The sequence below is a fragment of the Haliotis cracherodii genome, unplaced genomic scaffold, assembly GCF_022045235.1.
Source record: "Haliotis cracherodii isolate W230 unplaced genomic scaffold, xgHalCrac1.p SCAF_10, whole genome shotgun sequence".
NCBI classification, from domain to species: domain Eukaryota; kingdom Metazoa; phylum Mollusca; class Gastropoda; order Lepetellida; family Haliotidae; genus Haliotis; species Haliotis cracherodii.
In genome coordinates this window covers 46375978-46400400 of record NW_027266265.1, presented here as the reverse complement: position 1 = coordinate 46400400, position 24423 = coordinate 46375978, and the positions used below count along the sequence as shown (strand labels likewise).

The following is a 24423-nucleotide window of genomic DNA, read 5'->3' as shown; positions in this document are numbered from 1 at the left end:
ACACAAAAAGCACTATGGCAAGGTTTTTCATCTTGCAATGAGGCTGAATCCATTGCTCACGTGTTACTAGAATGTCAAGATCACGCCCCAGCCCGGGCTCGGTTAACACGAATTGCCGTTAGATCCGCTACCTAAGACCAAGAGATGCAATAACGAAGGCCAAACTAACTCTATTTCTGAGACTTGGGCAGCTTCTCGAACTCATATAAACAGAGTAGCCAAGTATAAAAATGAAATTATATCAGTATATGGAAATAGAAATCACATCAATACAAAAACAGAAATTATGTGAATACCAAACTCACAATAGATATGTGTACCCTACTCACACACAGGAGTCCCAAAGAGGTACGGGTCAGTCGAAATTATTTAGGTAGAAGGCAACCTCTTAAACACTTAATGCAACAACAACAACAACAACAACAACAACAACAACAACAACGTTCCTCATTCAGTCTTGCTTGACAACGGTATAAGGATCTATACCGAAACGTCGCCTTTGCAGTATGAAAGAAGTTGTAATCCAGATTTTGTGTCTACTTTGTCATTAGTAGTCTCGTCAATTATTTCTCTACGTGGAACTTTATCCACGCCTTCAATATTATCAGACTCTAAACCACATCGTGCGTTAAAATCGCCAACAATGACAAGCATACCAATGTTTTGGAAATCGTGCACCTGTAAGAATAGGTCTTCAGCAACCCATGCTTGCTGTAAAAGGTGACTATGCTTGTCGCAAGAGGCGACTAACGGGATCGGGTGGCAAGGCTCGCTAACTTGGTTGATGCATGTCATCGTATCCCAATTGCGTGGATCGATGCTCATCATATCAATCACTGGATTGTCTGGCCCAGACTTGATTATTAACAGACCGCCGTCATATTGCTGAATGCGGATTTAAACACCAACAAACACAACAAACAAAAGGGTTTTCGCTATACTTTTTGCTTGACAGCAGACATTCCAAATTCTTTAGCAGATGTAAATGAAAATGACCAGGCGGTAGATATTTCATTCTTATTTTGTTATACACAGGGCAAATACACATGAAATGAAAATCGTCTTCAGCGCCAAGGTCACAGACGGGGCAGATTCTTAATATTACAACATGTGTCGCATCTCGAACTTCCTGAAAGTGTAGAATGCCAATCCTGCCTGAATATATCCATAGCACGAGTACGAAATTGTTGTGAAAACTTATTTATGTCACCAATAGATTGCGAGATGCATATGAATCCATAATTTAAAGGAGTCACTCACTCCGGTATATAAGTGCAATTTTATTAAGGGCGTCGTTAAACCCCATTTCACCTCACCTCAATGCATGTTCGGGGCATGGGTGGTACAATGGTCTTAGACTGCAGCAAGTGTCTGTTGGGCGTCGTGCTACCAGGCGTGCCAGAAAGCTAGGACCATGTGTTCGAATCCTGGTTCGCCATTATTATGTTTCTATTTGTTCTGCACCTTACCAAGCATGCCTACACGGGGGTGGTCACTGTGGTGGCTACTAGTGGCCAAGTCACCTACGGCGACGACATTTGCTGTTTAAATTCCCAGTTTTGCTCTGATAACGTTTCTGGGTTTGTGTGGACCATACCCGTGTTTTAAGTGGTAAATGTGTGGGACTGTCCTTGTTTATAGTTTTGAGATTGTCGTCTTCAATTTATTTCCCTACGATTTTACCATATTTGCACGAACCGTTCCTGTTTTCCTATTAAGGAGGTGGAACCCCCCCCCCCCCCCCCCCTCTTTGAAAACCAAATGTAGTATTGTTGTAGGCGGTAAAATTATCTGAGAGGGGATTTTAATATATGATTTGATTTAAACAATATTTATTTTAAAAAAGAATGGGATTGGTGAACAGGTTAACCCTATCTTTAATATTTTGGACCCCACCCTTTGAAAAAAGGTGGATCCGCCCATGGTGGGCATTCGGGTTACCAAGGATTATCCCATTTTTGCCTAGTACTTAAGCTAGTCTCGTTAGCTGTTATCTATTCCAAATCTCAAAATTCCCAAATTCTATATAAGCAACCCCTAAAGCCCCCTCTTGGGTTGCACACACCACTTTCGCCCCTTTCGGAAACACATTAAATGGCCTGGCCGGGCCCGTGTGCGAAATACGCATCAGTCGGAAAGCGCACGTTAAATCTCCAAAGTAAGTAAGTAAGTAAGCTGTTCCGTGTTTGTGTCAAGGGTAACCCTGTGGTATACATTAACTATGCATATTAATTGCCATTTGCCAGTTTTAAAGAGATTACTTGGGTTTTAAGGTTTACCCAGGTATCGTGAACTGGCATTTTCGCTGAGTTGAGGCACCTGTATTAGAATGACACGCGGGTTTTATCCTGTTTTTTGACGAGTGCATTTAGTTCAATGCCGTGGCTCTTAAGACCACTTGCGTTCAACTGTAATAAAAGGAAGTCCATGAATGTCTGGATGAGTGCTCATTGAGTTTAGGGCATATCCCATTTGGGAACTGTTTCTTCGTACCTTAGTATTTCAGTATTTTGGAAGCCAGTTTCAGGATGAGGGTGGCTTTGGCGTTGAAACTCTTTTTCTTGTCTGTAATCTGGATCAGTGGCCTGGCAAATGAACTCTACAACTTTGTGATTTTTGCCTTTTCTTTATAAGGGGCTGGTGTTTTCTATCTCTTACTGATTTGTTAACGTTGTTGACTGTGCGTCTCAGTTTTAGTAGTAGAAGGCATGGGGTTTGATTTGGGGGCTTGGGTCTTCTTACCCTCGCGTTTTGCAGTGGTTTTGTGTCTGTGAACAGGCGGATCAGTGCTCGCAGATTCCATTGTTTACTCAGTAGAGTGATCAGTCGTCGTTAGTTGTTTTGGGGACCTCGGTGAGTTGAATAGATTTGGATTCAGATTGCTGTGCAGGCGTTTTATTTATGCGTTTGCCGATGAGTTTTTGGACATTTCGGCATCAAGGGTGAATCAACAGTTTGTACACCAAGTATTGCAGTTTTCTTTGCAAGAAACACGGGAACAGTGGCTCGTTACATGACGTTTTTGTATGCCCATAAAGCATACAGTTTGTTTACTGGGTAGGTCTCACTCGTACATGACCTAGATTAAGGTGGTGGGGAACTGACTAGCACAGTAATGTGAGGGTTGGACTTGGTTCACTGATTTGACCCTGAACGCCGACAGGATTGTTGGTTTAGTGATTTTCTTTTGGGCTTGACAGACTGGTTGATAAAGCTGTTTTTCAGTGATTATTTTGTCTAGGTGTACAGCGCACCTGACGTTACTAAGCCACTCTGGAGTATCCCATTTTAGCTTGATTTCGTTCATGTTTTTGAGCATGTTAATTGATTCTGTAAGATTGTCCCCGACAACAACATACCCTCTTCCGCACTTATTTATTCTAATAATATTATTGTGCTTCAGCTCTTTGACAATATCTGGAGTTGTTAGGATCTCATTAAGATTTTGGGGGGTCTTATAGAAAACATTTTTCCTTGTGAAAGTTAACTTAAATGAGAAGTGAATAAACTTACACTGTCAAAGAAAGTTAACTGCGGCCTTGGTGTATAGACGCAGGGCTCATACACTGTCTGTTTTCTATATAGAATTCGAGAAGGGACGGGGTGTTCTCGATTCCCGGCAGGTACTATTCTCATACAAAAATCACTAGACCGCGATAATCCCTTGAACGAATTATGACTATAGAATTCAGAGAGTGTTTATCTATTCAGCAGTTGGGCACAGCCTTTATTCGAGACGTTATTGAGAAGTACTCTATTGACACTGTTAACGTCGACCTGAATGAAAATAGGGTAGTTGTAGGGCAGGGTACAAACTACCGGTGCAGAACGTATTCCTTTGACAGGGTCGTATTCACCCACCCGCTGAGGTAGTATTACAAGCGGTATCAATCGAAACGAAGAAGGCTACAACAAATTTATCTTACCGACATGTTTTACTATGACTGCAAAATTATTCAACTAAATTCCAAATTTATATAAAACAGCTCCTAGATTGGGCAAAGGTTAACTTGGCTCTGTGACTTGACTTGATTTTTAGCTTTGAGATTTAATACCCTCCGAGGGTTACACAGTATTTTATCAAGATCACGTGGACCAATCAGATGTCAACATTCAGACATGGAGGTGTGACAAATCTGTGTATCAACAGAAACTACCTGCAGTTCGGAATCAACGCTGACTTGGGGATCACTACGACCCCCACGGACTAATAAGGTAATGCCGCTTGTCATAGTTGAACAGAGAAGCAAGTACTTTCCATATCAATATCGACAAGTCGGGGGGGGCACGGATGGCCCAGTCGTCTAAGGCGCCGCGATTCGCTGTGCAGAGTTGCGTCCCTTGGGCACGCCAGAAACCTATGATTGTGGCTTCGAATCCCGGTTTGCCCCGATTATGTTTCTTGGTTTGTCAGCACCATACCCGTGCTCTTGGGTTTCACCGAAGTGGTAAACGTCTGAGACCTGCATCACTTCGGGCTTTCCTCCCACATTAAGCTGACACGCCGTGATATAACTGGAATACTGTTAAAAGCAGCATTAAACCCAACTCATTCACTCACTCACTCACTCACTCGACAAGTCGGCCATGCCGCTGCATACACTCCACACTCGAAGTGGACACCGGGTGTAGATATGGGCTGTCGTCCTTTCGCTACGTTTGTGTTACTGACGTCAATATATATCACGAATATGGTCATTGTTTCTCGTGGGACAATATTCTGCTTTCTGGCGACGTGGAAATAAATCCAGGACCAACCGGTGAGATTATAGACGGTGCTGAATTGAATTATTCTGACACTGCTAAAAATCACAGACTTGTTAAAAAACATGGGTACAATGTGTAAAACCCATTTCTGGTGTCTCCCGCCGTGATATCCCTGGAATATTGCTAAAAGCGGCGTAAGATCATACTCTCTCACTCACTTATCGTGCATTGGTGGCGTTGGTAGATGCTCATGCTTTCAACCACTGGCTTGAAGATTATTTACAGGCTGCCGCAATAAAACAATGCTGATTAAGGCATTAAACAACATTCACTCACACTTCACTCTTGTGTATCATCATTTTCCATGTACATTTACTTTGTAAAGTAACACCTAGGTGCTTTTGACTTTCTGCATCTTTGATTTCTGTACCATTCATATACAAGTTAGGTTTGCGACTAGGGTTTACTGTACGGGTAATTTGAATAGATTCATTTTTTTCGGGACTAAATTTAACTTGCCAATTAGCAGCCCATTCTGAAATTCTATCCAAGTCATTATTGAGAGGGGCGGTCGGGTAGCCTAGTGGTTAAAGCGTTCGCTCGTCAGGCCGAAGACCCGGGTTCGATTCCCGACATGGGTACAATGCCCATTTCCGGTGTCCCCCGCCGTTATATTGCTGGAATATTGCTAAATGCGGCGTAAAACCATACTCACTCACTCACTCATTATTGAGATTACGAGCGGCAATATCAGGATCTTCTATGATCACAGACAAAGATGTGTCATCAGCAGAAAGTCTTATATTATTATCAGGATCTTCTATGATCACATACAAAGATGTGTCATCAGCAGAAAGCGGTAAATTATTACCAGGATCTTCTATGATCACATACAAAGATGTGTCATCAGCAGGAAGCGTTATATTATTATCAAGATCTTCTATGATCACATACAAAGATGTGTCATCAGCAGAAAGCGTTATATTATTATCAAGATCTTCTATGATCACAGACACAGATGTGTCATCAGCAGAAAGCGTTATATTATTATCAAGATCTTCTATGATCACAGACAAAGATGTGTCATCAGCAGGAAGCGTTATATTATTATCAAGATCTTCTATGATCACATACAAAGATGTGTCATCAGCAGAAAGCGTTATATTATTATCAAGATCTTCTATGATCACAGACACAGATGTGTCATCAGCAGAAAGCGTTATATTATTATCAAGATCTTCTATGATCACAGACAAAGATGTGTCATCAGCAGAAAGTCTTATATTATCATCAGGGGTCTTCTATGATCACAGACACAGATGTGTCATCAGCAGAAAGCGTTATATTATTATCAGGATCTTCTATGATCACAGACAAAGATGTGTCATCAGCAGAAAGTCTTATATTATTATCGGGATCTTCTATGATCACAGACAAAGATGTGTCATCAGCAGAAAGTCTTATATTATTATTTATTCCTTCAACAATATCATTGATATTTATAGAATGTATACAATAATGGTCCCAAGACCGAGCCCTGAGGCACATATTTATATGACGTCTTATAAATATGTCAACTGATTTTAAGTGGAGTCTCCCTGCGTGGATCCAGATTGTAGGTTAATGAGCACATTATTATTCCTTAAATACTTATGCACATGTTTAAATATACATTTTCAAATACCTGTGCTAAACAACTTGTGCGCGCAACCGGTCTGTAATTTGTACATTCCTTCACGCTATCCTTTGAATAGGAATGATAAGAGCTTCTTTCCATAGTGATGGGAATATTGCTCGTTGACGAGAGAACTTGAATAGTTTTGTAAGGATTGGGGCTAAACTGTAAGTTGTATTTTTAAGTACTTTATTTCCAATACCATCAGGACTAGTTGCCTTTGTGGTGCCCACTGACAGTAGTATGTATATCCCTAACTTCATCTTCCATCAAAATTATATTTACTAATAGGTTATCAACTTTATCTTATTCTACGGGTGGAAGATGCACGTCAGGATTACATATGCGAGATTGGTCCACAATGAGATTATTGAGAATATTAGCAATATCCATGGAATTATCATACAACCTATCCCCAAATATAATTTGGGGGAAATTGTTTTAGCAGTTTTAAGTTTAAGAAATTCCTTTTCTAAAAGCCTTTTTACCTTGAAAACTATTTTATACAGCATCAATTTTAGAAACATATGTTTTCCTTGTCTTACGGACATGGTCGATTACTAAATTTCTTAACAACCTAACATTTGCCCAATCAGCTGAAGTATTACGTCTTTTAGCTTTCTCATGTTGTCGATTTCGTTTTCTTATTAAGAAACGTATTTCATTATTGATCCACTGTCGATCCCTTGATCGTATGGTAACAATTTTATCAGGAATATGTTTATCACAAACTTTTATAAGTCGAGATGCAAGTTTGTCAGTAACTGTGTTCACATCCCCCGATGAGAATAATAACTCACTGTCAATATTCAGAAAGTCAGTATTTAAACCATCTAGGTCTGCTATGGAATAATAACACACTTTACGTTTAAAGGAATGACATTAAGGGAGTATTTTTTTTATGGTTACAAAAATTGGACTGTGGTAACTACAAACCGGATCAAGTACTCCCGAGTCCCGTACACTATCAACGTCTGTCACAAAAAGTAAATCTATCAACGTACTGGAATGTTGGGTGATCCTCGTAGGTTCTCTAATAACTTGTGAACGCCATGAACTATTTGCAAATATTCGATTTTGGGATTATTCTCTCGAAGTAAATCTGTATTAAAATATCCTGCAAATTCAGTGTACATATTCATATCAACTGCGTTTCCTATTGATTGATCAATTAGTTCCCAATACGCTTCACTCTTATCTGAACGATAAACAGTACCAATTAAATAATCACGAGTTTTGCATTTAACATGTATTCATATCGCCTCTAGACCAACTATAAGAAGCTGATCCATATATTTGACATACATATCATCTTTAACGTAAATAAGGGGCAGTCGGGTAACCTAGTGGTTAAAGCGTTCGCTCGTCACGCCGAAGACTCGGGTTCGGATCCCGACATGAGTACAATGTGTGAAGCCCATTTCTGTGGTCCCCGCCGTGTTATTGCCGGAATATTGCTAAAAGCGACGTAAAACCATACTCGCTCTAACGTAAATAGCTACGCCACCCCCTCGAGTTTGGGTGTTTTTCCTAAATGGAACCTGGAAACCAGGAATAACTATGTTGCTGTCATGTATACACGTGTGTTACCATGTTTCAGATATGCAAATTACATCATAATATCTAAGTTCAATTTCACGGATATCTAGTTTGTCTTTAATACTATGAACGTTTAGATGAATAATCTTTAAATCTGTGCCTATTAAGGGTCCGGGGTTAAGATGAACATCTCAACAGCAGTTTAGCAGTAGTGAAAGGAAAATTGAAACTGATGAATTATATAAGCCTTGAGACTTAAAACAATATATGAAGATTTTATATTTTGATTCGTGTTTATTGTGAAGATTAACTGCAAAGGAGCCCATCGCTTGCCTGTATTGTGCTATTTCAACTGCCATCGAATAAACCAAGATCGTAACACAGGAAAGCAGTGGGCTCCAACAAATTCAAGTCTACAAGTGTCATAAAATGCACAATAACGCCACCTTGGCATATGGACATAATAAAGTCAAATGGCATTTCTTTTTGTTTAAGTGAACAGTAAATAACAAAAATGAAAAAAACATAACAAATAAAAAGCAGAATTGAGAATGAGATAATTCTCCTTACCTCAGACGAGAAAGTAAATCTGAAAGAACGGGGCAACTGACTTTGCGAAAGGGTACCGTATCTTCAAGAAAAACGAATCGTTATGTACATATTAAGTCGTAGGGGGCACGGGTGGCCCAGTCGTCTAAGGCGCCGCGATTCGATGTGCAGAGTTACGTCCCTTGAACACGCCAGAAATCTATGATTGTGGGTTCGAATCCCGGTTCGCCCCGATATGTTTCTAGGTTTGTCAGCACCATACCCGTGCTCGTGGGTTTCACCGAAGCGGTAAACGTCTGAGACCTGCATCACTTCGGGCTTTCCTCCTTAAGCTGACACGCCGTAAAAAAACTGGAATAGTGTTAAAAGATGCGTTAAACCCAACTCACTCACCCATACGTCGTATTCTAGAGTTATATTCAAGTGAACTTTAAACGGATAATGGAGATAGATGTATCTGATGCACGCACATTGTTTTTGTTTCCAACTATGTTTCTTTTAATCTCACTTCTCCCAAGGTAAGATGTTAAACTCAACATTTACAAGGACCAAAATAGTCATATTGAGTCAAAAGAGTGGTCCGTAGCAACTGTTCAGTGGTATAGCATACAGTAGCTGATCCCAGGACGCAAGTTTATTTTCATCTTTACGTCTTGTGATCCCTCTTCTCACAGAGAAACCAGACCCGTGAATATCCGGGGTAGAATAGGTCTTCAGCAACCCATGCTTGCCGTAAGAGGCGACAAACAGGATCGGGTGGTCAGGCTCGCTGCCTTGGTTGATGCATGTCATCGTATCCCAATTGCGTGGATCGATGCTCATGACATCAATCACTGGATTGTCTGGCCCAGACACGATTATTTAGAGACCACCGTCATATAGCTGGAATATTGCCGAGTGCGGCGTTAAACAACAAACAAACAAACAAACAAACACTGAAGAAACAAGGCAGTGAGTAGATTCACAGTTAAACATAAAATTTCCTTAATTGCGTTTTTACGTAATTGTTGTATGTATATTTAACAAGATAATTCCACTTTAAGTAGTTTGTTTTTCTGCTGTCCGACTAAAGTTGAATGTGTGTATTCAATGTTGAGTAAATAAGTTGTATTGTTTGTGGCCAGAATTTTAAATAGTAGCCTGTGTTAACATTATAGTAGAATCAAAGAATATTGCCTATGTCGAATAGTATTATACGGTTTGATTGATGATAACATTATGGTAGAATCGGAGAATATTGCCGATATCGAATAATATTATGCGGGTTGATTGATGATAATATTATGGTAGAATCAAAGAATATTGCCTATGTCGAATAGTATTATACGGTTTGATTGATGATAACATTATAGTAGAATCGGAGAATATTGCCTATGTCGAATAGTATGATACGGTTTAATTGATGATAACATTATTGTAGAATCAAAGAATATTGCCCATGTCGAATAGTATGATACGGTTTAATTGATGATAACATTATGGTAGAATCAAAGAATATTGCCTATGTCGAATAGTATGATACGGTTTAATTGATGATAACATTATGGTAGAATCAAAGAATATTGCCTAAGTCGAATAGTATGATGTAATCATACGGTTTAATTGATGATAACATTATGGTAGAATCAAAGAATATTGCCGATGTCGAATAGTATGATACGGTTTGATTGATGATAACATTATGGCAGAATCGGAGAATGTTGTCCGTGTTGATCGTATGTTGAATAGTATCATTTTTTCGCCTTAAGACTAGGTAAATCGTATCTGTAATAAATACATGTATGGTGAACGGTCAGATAGTGTTTGCTTTTCGCATATATAGCGAGTAATATATACTCTTAAAAAACCTAGGGGATACTTAAGATTTCCAAGAGAGTAAGCGAAATTAGTTTCTCGTAATAGGTGTATGATGATAATGAACGAATTTAGAACACATTACGAAAGGTAGTGAAGCAGGACAGTTGTCGTTATGACCGCTGTCGACCTGAAAGGGCGAAAGGGGTAAATTTGACGTTTTGTGGTCAGTAGTGCGTTCAGCAACCCATGCCTGTCATAAGAGGCGACTGATGGGATCGGGTGGTCAGGCTCGCTGACTTGGTTGATGCATGTCATCGATCCCAATTGCGTGGATCGATGCTCATCATATCAATCACTGAATTGTCTGGTCCAGACTCGATTATTTACAGACCGCCGTCATATAGCTGGAATATTGATGTGTGCGGCGTCAAACAACAAACAAACACTCTGAACTGAAAGTATAACCGTTATCTGTCACTCCATAAAGATGTGAAACACACTCATATTGAAATATTGACAATAACAATTTTATTGCATAGCATAAGATGTCACATTCACCCAAATGTAGCTTCGGGCCATAATTACATTTGTATGACAATGGACGTGATATACACAGCTGTTACTGTTGTGACTATAATGTACCACGAATTGACATCGCTTGATAGATATAGATAGCTTGACGTTCGATTAATTTACAATCTGTTGTAGACATAATGATATTAAATTTTTGTTTGGTCGGATATTCATAAAATGTTTGTGGTAAGTGATCCACGCGTAGCTTGTTATAACCGGAGCAAACTAACAAAACATGATTCTCGTCCTCCACATACCTAATAACTCTTTTGTATGCATAAAGATATAATGGATACCGCCCACATTCACCTCGAACCATGTTGTTGGGTGTTGACGATTTGACACATAGAAAGCGCTTGCATGCCAATGTATGTATAGTTTCCATTTCATCATTCTGGTGTAGACCCCAGACTTCGGAACCACAGAGCAAAATTGGGACTATTTTCATATCAAATATTTTTAAATATAAGTCATGTCGAGGAGGATGTAATTTTATCAATGATAAATTCCAAACATTGCTTTTTCCCCTTGTAAGTGACCTGTTGTGTGTGACTGTCGCGAGACTTACAAGTCCTTTTCATGCACTGAGCAGCTGTACAAATGGCGTCCGTGAATAAATTAATAGCACCATCTATATTATCTGGTAGTAACAGGGTACATTGTTCAAAACAATCAACCACAGGTGGCAATACAAGATTATCCCTGAACTGTTGTTTCGCCATGTCCCACGCATAGTGGTAGTGTTCACGAGGCGCACGTGCGGCCCCTGCTGTTTCAACGGGAGTCTCCTGATCACGTGCTTGAAATGAACGCGATAGTGGAAGGTGTGAGGTTTATGCCCTGGACACAATAGCAAATGTGTTACAGTGGAAGAATAGACTGTTGGATACAATAATGTAGTCAATTACACTGGAGCCTGAGTGGCCGATGTAAGTATAATCACCTATACCTAAATCCGTACCACAGCGACCATTTAGAATAGACATGTCGAGAGCGGCATACATAATAACGAGATATTTTTCCGGCATTGTTTACAATGTTATCACATGGCACTCTGTCTATTTTGATACTATCGGACAGAACTGACATATTCTCGTCACCTAAAACCTCGGCGATATAATCATCAGTATGATCAGACAGTGTCCCTGTCCGGGTGTTGAAATCCCCGCCTATGAGGATGTGTATATGTCTGTTTAGTGACCCAATAACGTCTATAAGTGAGTTGAAGAATAAAGTCAAACCACACTTTGTTTGTCTGTTATTAAACCAACTTGATCCTAGAGGATTGACATATACGCAGCAAATAAGAATGTCTCAAGATTATATACACATTTATCTAAAAGTAGAAATATAGCATTGTCTGCAATTCTGGACCATTTCACATAGACACTGATGGATTTTTTCACAGTCACGGTTAAACCTCCCGAGAATCGTCCTCTGTCAGCTGTTTTAATTTCACGTCTTTGCATTTGGCTGTAGACTGTAAAGTTGTGGAATATCTGGTCATAAGGAAAGTCAATTGTCCATGTCTCTATTAATCCAACAAGGTCTGCATTAGATAAAAAGTTTATAAAGTTTACGTCGGAAACTATATTTACCAAACCAGATATATTCCAGAAGAGAAGTTTAATTGATAATAATCGTTTTGGACATCGACGAGAATTTGCTTGGACTGGACCACACCCCTATTTGCCAGCACGTTCATCAACACTACAGTACCGTACGTTCATCAACACTACATTACCGTATATTCATCAACATTTCATTACCGCACATTCATCAACACTACAGTACCGTATATTCATAAACTCTACATTACCGTACATTCATCAACACTTCCTTACCGTACATTCATCAACACTACAATACCGTACATTCATCAACACTTCCTTACCGTACATTCATCAACACTACAGTACCGTACATTCATCAACACTTCCTTACCGTACATTCATCAACACTACAGTACCGTACATTCATCAGCTCAACATTACCGTAAATCCATGAACACTAGAGAACCGTACATCAATTTGAACTACGTTACCGTACATCCACCTACTCAACATTATCGTACAGCAATATACAGTTGAGTACCGTGAATTCATTAACACCACAGTATCGCACATCCATCAACACTATCGTGCACCTATATTTAATTACCGTACATCCATGAACACCACAGTACCGCGCATTTACACTTCACTCCCGCGGATGTATCCATTAAAGTACATTACCTTACATATAACCCGATGAGAATGTGTTGCAAATCAATTAATTTTTCTTTTGTGTGACCTTTAATAGATGATCCAGCCATGCATATAACTTCAAAATAGCTCACATAGAAGATTTTAAGTTAGCAAAATCCGCGAAGTTAACAGAACAAGTAACATGAATGTGTAACATAGTTGCTGAGATTATGTTTTGCAGACAGTTATGCATCATAGTGTTTGTCACGGAGGTGTTGCACATTCAGTGTAGGAATGCGTGCCTGTACACTCCCATCATGCTGAAGTCCTAAGAGGTTGCCTCTGTGTGGTGGCACGGCGCTGCAGAGATGGCAGGTGAAATGTTTAACAAAAAAATTCCGAAATTCCTAAAATTGTAACACCTCTGAGATGCTGAGATTTGTTTGTGGCGAGTTAATGAGAATGTAAGGTAATGGTGCCAGTTTAACTTAAAGCATGCATACCGCATTCGTGTAAGTGGTCATTATTCAGTAATAAATTTTCCCGAAGCAACGTTGTATGTTTGAGCTATGATAGTTCAAGGAATAAATGCTCACACAGCTTGGTAGGCAAAAGTTTATACTTACATAAATCATAGGATAATTTGTTTTTGTTATATGGACATGTCAACCCTAAATTCTGCAAATGTTAAATAAACGTAGAAAAGTCTGTATTTGATTGAAACATGCTTTCTAGCATATATTTGTTTATATGTTTGTCCAAATAGTTATTTCAAGAATGCTCTTGGAAATATAATCTAACATCAAATAAATGACAACCAGCGAAAACTATAAAAAAGAGAACTTTGCGTCTTTGCATGTTCATCAAGAAATGATGGAAAATAATTTAAAACTTCAACACCAGAAAATAACCAGTCTCTCTTATCTGCCGATACAGATTCCATGGGGCATCAAAGGCACAATAGTGATGAGTATATGGAATGGATCACTGAAAATCAGTGACGACCCCAGATGTTCTGGGGTTTAACCAAGAATACGATTATCATTTGGCTTGATTATATTGATAATGTCATACATTGATACCCCTCACATTGATCATGCAATACTGATAATGCGATGCTTTCATACTCCTTATATTGATAATGTAATACTTTAATACGTCTTATATTGATAATGTTATACTTTCATACTTCTTACATTGATAATGTAATAGATTGATACTTCTTATATTGATAATGTAATACTTTGATACGTCTTTTATTGGTAAGGCAATACATTGATACTTCTTATACTGATAATGTAATACATTGATACTCCTTATATTGATAATGTAATACTTTCTTATATTGATAATGTAATACATTGATGCTTCTTTTATTGATAATGTAATATATTGATACTCCTTATATTGATAATGTAATACTTTATTATATTGATAATGTTATACATTGATACTTCTTATATTGATAATGTAATACTTTGATACTTCTCATTTGGTAAGGCAATACATTGATACTTCTTATATTGATCATGTAATACTTTGATGCTTCTAATATTGATAAGGCAATACATTGATACTTCTTATGTTGATAATGTAATACATTGATACTTCATATATTGGCCGACACATAATTATGCTGTTTCTTAAAAAGTGCAGCTGGCTGCATTAGGGGAATATAGCTTTATACACTGCTCCATGTATTTACGGAAATTTCACATGTGTGGTATTAGGCAGGCCTTCCTACTTCACATTAACGAAGTTTATAGCAAAAATGGATAGAATTATCATTAAACCGCCCGCATGTTAACAGAAATGAGCGGACCACTATAACTTGATAATGCCCTAATATTACTTGACGACGGGCCATTATCACGCCTGTTGTCAGGTGACGTCATAGGATAGGGATAGGCGACGTCACGTTCAATAGTGACGTCATCTGGTTTGTTCTATGACGTTTCCATATTTGTAAAAGTGGGTCAGTGACATTCGTGTTGATTGCAGTATATGTTTCAAAACCGATATTGTTGTTTCTTTTTATTTGATATCAAATTCCATCCATTTTAGCTATAATAACGGTAACGCTATTTTTCAGGTCATTATAATTGCAGAAGCCTTCGATCTTTTCTTTCCTCCTACGTCGGGCAGTTAATGGAAAACCTCGGGCTTCTGCAAATGATAATGCCCTGAAAAATAGCGTTAACCTTATAATATTGCATCGTCCATCAATAACACATATGTAATGTATTGGACTGAAATATGAGGAGCGCTAATTTAATGGTTTTGTGTCAGTTGCAGCTGTGTCTCCGTCTGCAGCTGATACTTTGCTATAATATCCTTTAATATGCACATTGATAACACCGACTGGGAAAGCCTTGAAGCCAACGCAAGTCGTCAGTAATATTTCAATTTCATCACCTGGCAACAAGGGCCCCACTCCTAATATGTAGGTAAATAAATATTTAAGTGAGTGAGTTTGGTTTAACGCCACTTTTGCCAGTATTCCAGTTATATCGCGGCGTGTCAGCTTATGTGGGAGGAAAGCCCGAAGTGATGCAGGTCTCACACGTTTACCACTTCGGTGAAACCCACGAGCACGGGTATGGTGCTGACAAACCTAGAAACATAATCGGGGCGAATCGGGATTCGAACCCACAATCATAGGTTTCTGGCGTGCCCAAGGGACGCCACTCTGACAGTGAATCGCGGCGCCTTAGACGACTGGGCCACCCGTGCCCCTCTAACACACGTTCAAGCTTGCTGTATAAGATAGAACCCTCAAGTGTATTTTGCCGTCTTCGTAATCTACGTTTTCAGTTTCAAAACCTATTTTCAGTCGACATGTCTCGCAACACGATTTCATACAGTACAGTGTGACGTCCATTACTGCACAATGGACCCATTTTCTAAACCGGAAGTGTATCTGCGCTGAAATGACTCAATCTTAAAACATTTCCGGTTTCTGCAGATGTAATGTAAACAGGCTGAAACCACTCGAGCTGTGGCTGACATGGACAAGGAAGTCCTGAATACAAAAGCAATGCTCGTGCGGGCGGCTGTACGCAATATAAGATGCGGGGTCATCTCAAAAGTTTACAGTCCTGTTTAAAGAGCCTTTTCACATCAGCCGAGTTTTTTTTCAACTCAAGAGTACCATCTTCCCAAGGCAAGGAAGTTAACTGACTTTAAAAGTCCAGTTTCCACCCTTGTCGAACTAGACTTGAATTTCTGGCCTCGAGTGGCTATTACGAGCTATTTGCCTTCTATGTTTTCCCCCACTGACCAATAAGATTCCACCTCTCATTGATAGGGCGGTCGGGTAGCCTAGTGGTTAAAGCGTTTGCTCGTCACGCCGAAGACCCGGGTTTGATTCCCGACATGGGTACAATGTGTGAAGCCCATTTCTGGTGTCCCCCGCCCTTATATTGCTGGAATATTGCTAAAAGCGGCGTTAAACCATACTCACTCACTCACTCCCATTGACAATGAAGGTCTTTGCTGTAATAAAACGGGGTTTACCTCGCGACGTGCATCATATCACTTGAGCACCTTGACTGGAAGCATGAAAAGATTTGTAAAATATCCGTCGACGCTTAATTGACGGTACACATGCTCGGCAAATTCTGCAGTCGAACGAATCTGACACAGCCATGTTGATAATGAACCGGATATCGATTTAGTTATGGGATTTTGATTGGACTATGCATGGACTCGTTAGTCCAGCCAATTTATAACTCCATAATTCCAGCCAAGTTCGGTAATGGTGGAAACTGGACTTTTAACTCCCTTGCCTCGGGAAGATGTTGTCGTACATGTTTACTTATATTTCAATATGAGTGTGTTTCACATCTTTATGGAGTAACGGTTATACTTTCAGTTCAGAGTGTTTGTTTGTTCTTTACCGCCGCACTCGGCAATATTCCAGGTATATGACAGCTGCCTTTAAATAATTGAGTATGGACAGACAATCCAGTGATTGATATTGTGAGCAACTATCCACGGTGTCGGGATACGCACATTCAACCAAATCAGCGAGTCTGGCCACCCGATCCCGATAGTCTCCTCTTAGGACAAGCATAGTCGCCTTTTACGGCAAGCATGGGTTGCTGAAGACCTATTCTACCCCGGATCTTCACTGGTCGTTGATGCACGCATGTGTGTGTGTGTGGCTGTTTGTACTGGTCTGGGCAAATACCCGTTTTATAGTACTAGCCAGGTAATGGAACCACTGACCTTCGCTCTCGGGGCATAAGCTCCACGAGTGAGTGAGTGAGTATGGTTTTACGCCGCTTTTAGCAATATTCCAGCAATATAACGGCCTACAATGCAAGACAGTGGTGTTTTACCAATAGGGAACCATGCTTGTAGTAAGAACCCAATCACAATGAATAACCCGGCTGATTGTTTATCATCGACGCCATCACCTGGCTGCGTTTGCGTGCATTGTTGCTCATGCTATCAACCACTGGCTTATAAAATACAGCTTCAATGAAGTACATACTGACGTGATATACATGTAATATTGCTGACACGCAGAGATCAACAATCTTTCGGTAAAGACGTTTTTTTAATCAATATATACTACTTAAATGAAGTTAAAGAACACCCGATTCTGTCATATTACTGTTAATCGGGGCGGTCGGGTAGCCTAATGGTTAAAGCGTTCGCTCATCACGCCGAAGACCTGGGTTCGATTCCCGACGTGGGTACAATGTGTGAAGCCCATTTCTGGTGTCCCCCGCCGTGATATTGCTGGAATATTGCTAAAAGCGGCGTAAAACCTTACTCACTCACTCACTATGGTTAATCTGTCATTCATATAGTCATATGAACAAATCAGGTGTTCTTAACTTCTTTTGAGAAGTATGTATTGCGTGCTGTTTTGTAAATGTTTTCAATATGTTTGTTTTGTTTGATCTATTGTGAGAGAAAGAAGGAGAAATTAATCTGACAGTCTCAGTCATAACAAGAAGTATGTTTTGATTGTCTAATATTTCTCATGACGTCCGTGAAGGTCCGGGTTAGAATATGTCCTCACCAAACCATGCCAGTTGGCAACTAACGGGATCGGGTGGTCAGACTCGCTGACTTGGTTCATACATGTCATCGTATCCCAGCTGCGTAAACCAATGCTCATGATTTCAATCACAGGATTGTCTGGTCCAGACCCGATTATTCACAACCCACCCATACATGAAATGACAAGCTCACCATTGTCCACTCTTGATATTGGACAATAAATCCCACTTTTTAATGTAATCTAATTAAAAGTGCATACTTTTATCTCGTTGATATTGTTGCACAAGCTGGCGTACGCGTGTCACCACTGTTCGCTAACAACGGCGCCATTCCATGTGCATTGTAATCAATACCAGCCGTTTCACATTACGGTGAACATGGTGACGAAAACAATCGCCCGAACGAACCGATAAACGCGATGGAACGCCCCGATTGTTGAGGCTAACTTTACCTGCGATTTGGAGCATTATTTGTGGATGTTTCTCCATACCGCACACAAGCCAACGCAAACAGATCGATTCTGTTTCACCAGCATGGGAGGTTATTTATTTCAAACATTCCCCCACAAGGCTAAAGGGCTGCCGCAAACGTGACCGACTTTAATGCGACAACATGCGACAAGGGTCGTACGTGTCAATGGGCTTTCTTGCATGGCCGGAGTAGTATACTCGGGATGTGTCTCGGTAAGTATAAAAGCCTATGGATAACACAGATACCTTGCATTAGAATTAGATTCTGAATCGTATCTAATAATGTTAACGTGTCGCTAGTTGTTTGACATTGTTGTCGGTGTGGGGTTGTTACTGTGTATTTCATTATTTGTTTTCATTTATGTGTTGACAATTAATACCAAATTAGCTAAAGTCAATCAGTATCCGAAAATTATTTTAATTTGGTTGAATATAAAGTTTGTGTTCGTTATTCGGGTTTATAAGGGTTTGGATAAGATGTGTTGCAGATGTATCATATATGGGGAGTGTATGTGTTGTATGCCGGCCGGGAAAGTGGGTGTGGTGGTGCGTGTTCAAATATGTATTGGCCCAGTGATCTCAGGCGCGGGCGACTCGCTGTGCAGAGTTGTGTCGTAATACTTTTATTTACGAGGGAAAATAATATAAAAATATTATTATGACGACGATGATGATGATGATGTCTTCGCCGTCTCTGTCTTTTGTGCAACCACAACAATAATTCAACAAAATGGAATTTTAATTACCGAGGCATGTCTCTGATAACCCAATCAAACAAAATGCTAAATAATGTTCAAAGCAGCGTCAAATTAATATCACTCACTAGCTCAAATCAGTTTACAAACAACTGAATAACCAGTACATGTATATTTATATCAGTACAAGGTACTTTAAGTGTGCTTATGACTGTTCTAGTTGGGAAACCTTCCACTCATTGAGGGGGATGGTAGGGTAGCCTAGAGGTTGGATAATCGACTTGTCATTGCGAAGTCCCGGGTTCGGTTCCCTATAAGAATATAATGAGTGTATTTGTTGTTGGAAAATGATAGGGGGCACGGGTGGCCCAGTCGTCTGAGGCGCCGCGATTCGCTGTGCAGAGTTGCGTCCCTTGGGCACGCCAGAAACCTATGATTGTGGGTTCGAATCCCTATTCGCCCCGATTATGTTTCTAGGTTTGTCAGCACCATACCCGTGCTCGTGGGTTTCACCGAAGTGGTAAACGTCTGAGACCTGCATCACTTCGGGCTTTCCTCCCACATTAAGCTGACACGCCGTGATATAACTGGAATAGTGTTAAAAGCGGCGTTAAACACAACTCACTCACTCACTCACCGGAAAATGTTAAACGCGTGATTGAGTGAGTATGGTTTTATTCGCTTTTAGCTGTATTACAGCAATATTACGACGGGGGATGAGCTTTACACATTTTTTTCCATGTCGGGAATTGACCCCGGGCCTTCGGCGTGACAAGCGAACGCTTCAACCACGAGATTGTCCCCACCCAAAATCGAGACATAGCTTTGTTTGTTTGTTGTTTAACGCCGCACTCAGCAATATTAGACTCAGTAAGTGTTTAAATATGTTCTGGTAATTGTCTTTCGGATGTTTCCATCATAGGAGAAAGTTCGGGAATTTTTTATAAAATGAGTGTCATACTTCAACAGTCTAGTTTGGGTGTGCGGACTGATTGAGCCAAGCTGTTGAATGTGTTGCGTATAACTAACGTCCAACAAACACCGACATCACAATGCCATACAAGTCCCGTGTCATATAGTAGGGGGTTGTTAGTGTCTCAAACGTGCCACCTGGTTGAGTTAGTGAGTAAATTGGGTTTGAAGCTGCCTTTAGTCATGGACACATCAACATCACCACCCCATTTAGAGAAGGACTATAATTTTACGCTTGTTTCCCTTTTTAGCATAGATATTGATGTCTTAACACCTACTGTAAACTGATACGACTCTATGGGGGTGAGTGGGTGAGTGAGTATGGTTTTACGCCGTTTTTAGCAATATACCAGCAATATCACGGCGGGGGACACCAGAAATGGGCTTCACACATTGTACCCATGACGGGAATCGAACCCCGGTCTTCTGCGTGACGAGCGAACGCTTTAACCACTAGGCTACCCGACCGCCCCTATACGACTCTATGAGTGAGTGAGTGTAATTTTACGCCGTTTTCAACCGCTATTCCAGCAATATCACGGTGTGGATACCAGATATAAATATATATGACTCCAAGCAAGTGAAAGAACACCCACAGCCATGCCTGATTAACTGTAGTTATATCTAAAAATCGCATTGGAGCCATTCTTGTTAAGCATGTTATCAAAGAAAATAGATGAATGTTTACTATAGAAAGAATTCGTGAACTGGAAATTATGCATAATATTGGGAGAAGAGCAGACATCGATAAAACGCCTCGGTTGTGTCCATTATGTAACGTACATGAAATTAAAAGAGAAATTCATTTCGTATTGGCATGCCCCGCACATTTGTTATTATTCGTTAAAAATATTTCCAATTTTTCATTGTCTATACTTATGCTAATCGAAGGCATAGTTTGGGTACAATGCTGCAGCCCGCCTATGTCAGCGTTCTAAAACATTTATCAAATTACATTAAACTTTGTTTGAGAGGCATTTAGAAGTTGGAGTGCTAAGTAAGGATAATATATATTGATTAACACCTTCTTTATTACAATATTCATAGCGACGTATCGGTGTAGGTTCTAAGCTACACTCGCTTGCTTGATAACGGTGTAATAGAACCTACGTTCGAAACGTCACTTGCTTGAAAACGGCTTTAGAATCTACACAGAAACGTCACTTGCTTGATAACGGTGTTATAGAACCTACGCCGAAACGTCACTTGCTTGATAACGGCTTTAGAACCTACGCCGAAACGTCGCTTGCTTAATAACGGCTTTAGAACCTACGCCGAAACGTCACTTGCTTGATAACGGCTTTAGGATCAGTCCTGCACCGAAACGTCACTTGCTTGATAACGGCTTTAGAACCCGCACCGAAACGTCACTTGCTTGATAACGGCTTTAGAACCTGCACGTCGCTCCTAATTGTAATAAAGTTGTTCATCCATATATCTTATCTTTACAAATTACATTAAAGATGCCATCAAATTCTCATCTTCACAATTGTAAATATTTACTGTTGTTGTACGTGGGCCTGAGGCCTTAATACTGAACTAAATGATTGCAGATAGTAGTAAAGTACTTAAGTATAAAAGGGAGACTCTACTCATGCTAAGTGGCATTCCTGGCATATTTAGCTCATGTCGTTGAACCACTTTATAACTATCTGTTTATCTAACACAGTTTGCTGTAAGTCAAACAGTTAATGAGTATCTCGACTTCATTGTGATAATGACTCAGTTTCATGGCGCTAATTACGATAGCTGAGATAGGCTCTTGACCGTGGAGCACCGTCTCCCGTTACAGGGCCCGTCCCTCGCGTGCTGTGGAGTCGTAGGACTTGTAACCTAGTACGGACGTTTATTTATACTGTGTTCCGTCATGGAGTATGTGATACATCAGGAATCAACATGTATTGTTTAAGACACAATATCACTCACTGGGGTAACTTTAGAAACCGCGTATGGATACGATGATAAGTGAACTGTCCTATTTTTGTCATCTAGTGTCAACTGAGAGAGGTCATGTTTGTTTACAGGAACACTTACACATTGGGACGTTAGGCAATGGTTTAATGTATCGTTAACACTAATGGTATCTGTTATAAGACAATGCGTGTTATCGTGTGATGCTGTATGATATAGATTGAAGGTTAGGGTAGCTGGGTTAAGGGTGGTTGATTTTGTCTCTGTTGCTTGATGTCGGGACGCCTGTGTATGTATATGTATGTCACTGTCTGAGTATTAACGTGTCTCTGCAACTGTTTGTATGTCCACCTAAGAGTGTAAATGTGCCTGTCTTTAGGGGCGAAAATGTGTCCCATCAAAGCGTGTAAATGTGTAAATCTCAATGTAAATATATCACCTGAGCGTATAATTGTGTCCATCTAAGCATGTAAATATGTCTAAGTGTAAATATGTCATGTTAGCGTGTAAATATGTCTAAGTGTAAATATGTCATGTTAGCGTGTAAATATGGCCATCTAAGTGTGTAATTATGCCCTAGGGTGTAAATGTGTCTAAGTGTAAATATGTCATGTTAGCGTGTAAATATGTCTATGTGTAAATATGTCATGTTAGCGTGTAAATATGGCCATCTAAGTGGGTAAATATGCCTTAGGGTGTAAATGTGTCTAAGTGTGAATATGTCCCATCTAAGTGTGTAAATATATCCACCTAAGCGTGTAAATGTGTCTGAGTATAAATATGTCATCTAAGCATGTAAATGTTTAAGCGTGTAGGTATGTCTAGGTGTAAATATGTCCCATCTTAGCGTGTAAATGCATCCTAAGCGTGTAAATATGTCAATTTAAGCGTGTACATGTGTTCATATAAGCGTGTAAATGTGTCGATTTAAGCGTATAAATGTGTCGATCTAAGCGTATAAATGTGTCGATCTAAGCATGTAATAATGTCTATGGCTGTACATTTGTCCGTCTAAACACATAAATGTGTCCATCTTAACGTAAATCTGTGTAAATATGTCCATCTAAGCGTGTAAATGTGTTTATACTTGTCAATGGAGGGGTTCAGTACTGAGGCTCTGCAAGTTGCTTTGCAGCGTTGCGCCCCTCAGGCCTGCCGAAATCCTATATATTGGAAAATGAATTGTTCCAAAAAATCATGCGAGAAACTGCCTCAGGTTTTATAAGAAAAATAGTTTATTGCATGTGAAAATAAAAACTTAATGCTCGTCCTTTAAACATGTCCTATGTCTTGTAAAAGTGACCGTCTCTAACATTAAACCCAAATTCATCCCAAAGTCAGTTATTAAGTTACATATCGCCTGTAAAAATATGAGAAACACCTTTCTCTTTAGGACTCACATTGATCACTTAAAAACGTAGCACTCTTCACTGTGCATGTCGATTAAGGAATCAATAACGTAGGTTTATTTGTTGTTTACGCCGAACTCAGCAATATTCCATCTATATGAGGGCGGTCTATAAATAATCGTGTCTAGACCTGACAATACACTGACTGACATCATGAGCATCGATCCATGCAGGTGGGATATGATGGCATGCATCAACCAAGTCAGCGAGTCTTGACCACCCGATCCCGTTAGTCGCCTATTACGACAAGCATAGTCGCCTTTTACGGCAAGCGTGGGTTGCTGAAGACCTATTCTAACCGGGATCTTCACGGGCTGCAGCATGTTGCCAGAACGAATGCATGTGACGAGGGAAAACAGCTTGTGCTTAATCGATGGTGAATATTCAATATCTCAAATAAGGATATTGGTTGACACATGTCAGCGTTTGTACAAGGTACACTAAAAACACAATTTTTGGCCCAGGATTATAATTAGTCCCGTAGCCGGTAAGAGGTGACGCACTGTTTTCTTGAACACTCACCCTATAGTGGAAGCAGTGTAATGGCCCTGAACAGGGATGGTTACTCATGGTAGCCCGAATCACGACCTCGAGGTGGCAATCAATTTGCAGCATTCGGCAGTTCTTTTGCTTTTCAGTATACATTAGGATCATCCCATTTACCATATAATTCTGTTTTGGGTTGATTTGTTTCCATGCATCGTGTAATTTGGGAAGGGTTGATATGGAGCAATAGCAATGTTAGATTGAGAGTCATGTTAAGCAGTGTACACAGTGTTACCATTGAAGTAAGATGGCGTGATTTGTCGATAAGACATTGCGTGCATACAAAGACGAAAGCTTCGTGGGTAACTGAACAATGTGTTCATAAAGTATAATGCTTCGCGACTTGGGTGTGTTGCGTTTAGGCTTTCTGATTACAGA

The 24423-nt window shown here is 39.9% G+C and overlaps 1 protein-coding gene across 8 annotated transcripts in view; it reads left to right on the top strand.

Annotated features, from left to right (window-relative positions):
* Window positions 1-4113: 4113 nt before the first annotated feature.
* LOC139454449 (galactoside 2-alpha-L-fucosyltransferase SEC1-like) overlaps window positions 4114-24423 on the top strand; it is a 39651-nt gene continuing 19341 nt past the window's right edge. For 3 of the 8 annotated variants that reach the window (XM_071236154.1, XM_071236155.1, XM_071236153.1), the window contains exon 1: window positions 18368-18725. In XM_071236154.1, the coding sequence (XP_071092255.1) occupies window positions 18645-18725 (81 nt within the window). In that variant the 5' untranslated portion in view covers window positions 18368-18644. Of the gene's footprint in view, window positions 4216-11651; window positions 11770-18367; window positions 18726-24423 lie in introns of those variants that run through there. The other 5 variants (XM_071236159.1, XM_071236158.1, XM_071236160.1 and 2 more) reach the window with 3 other exon arrangements.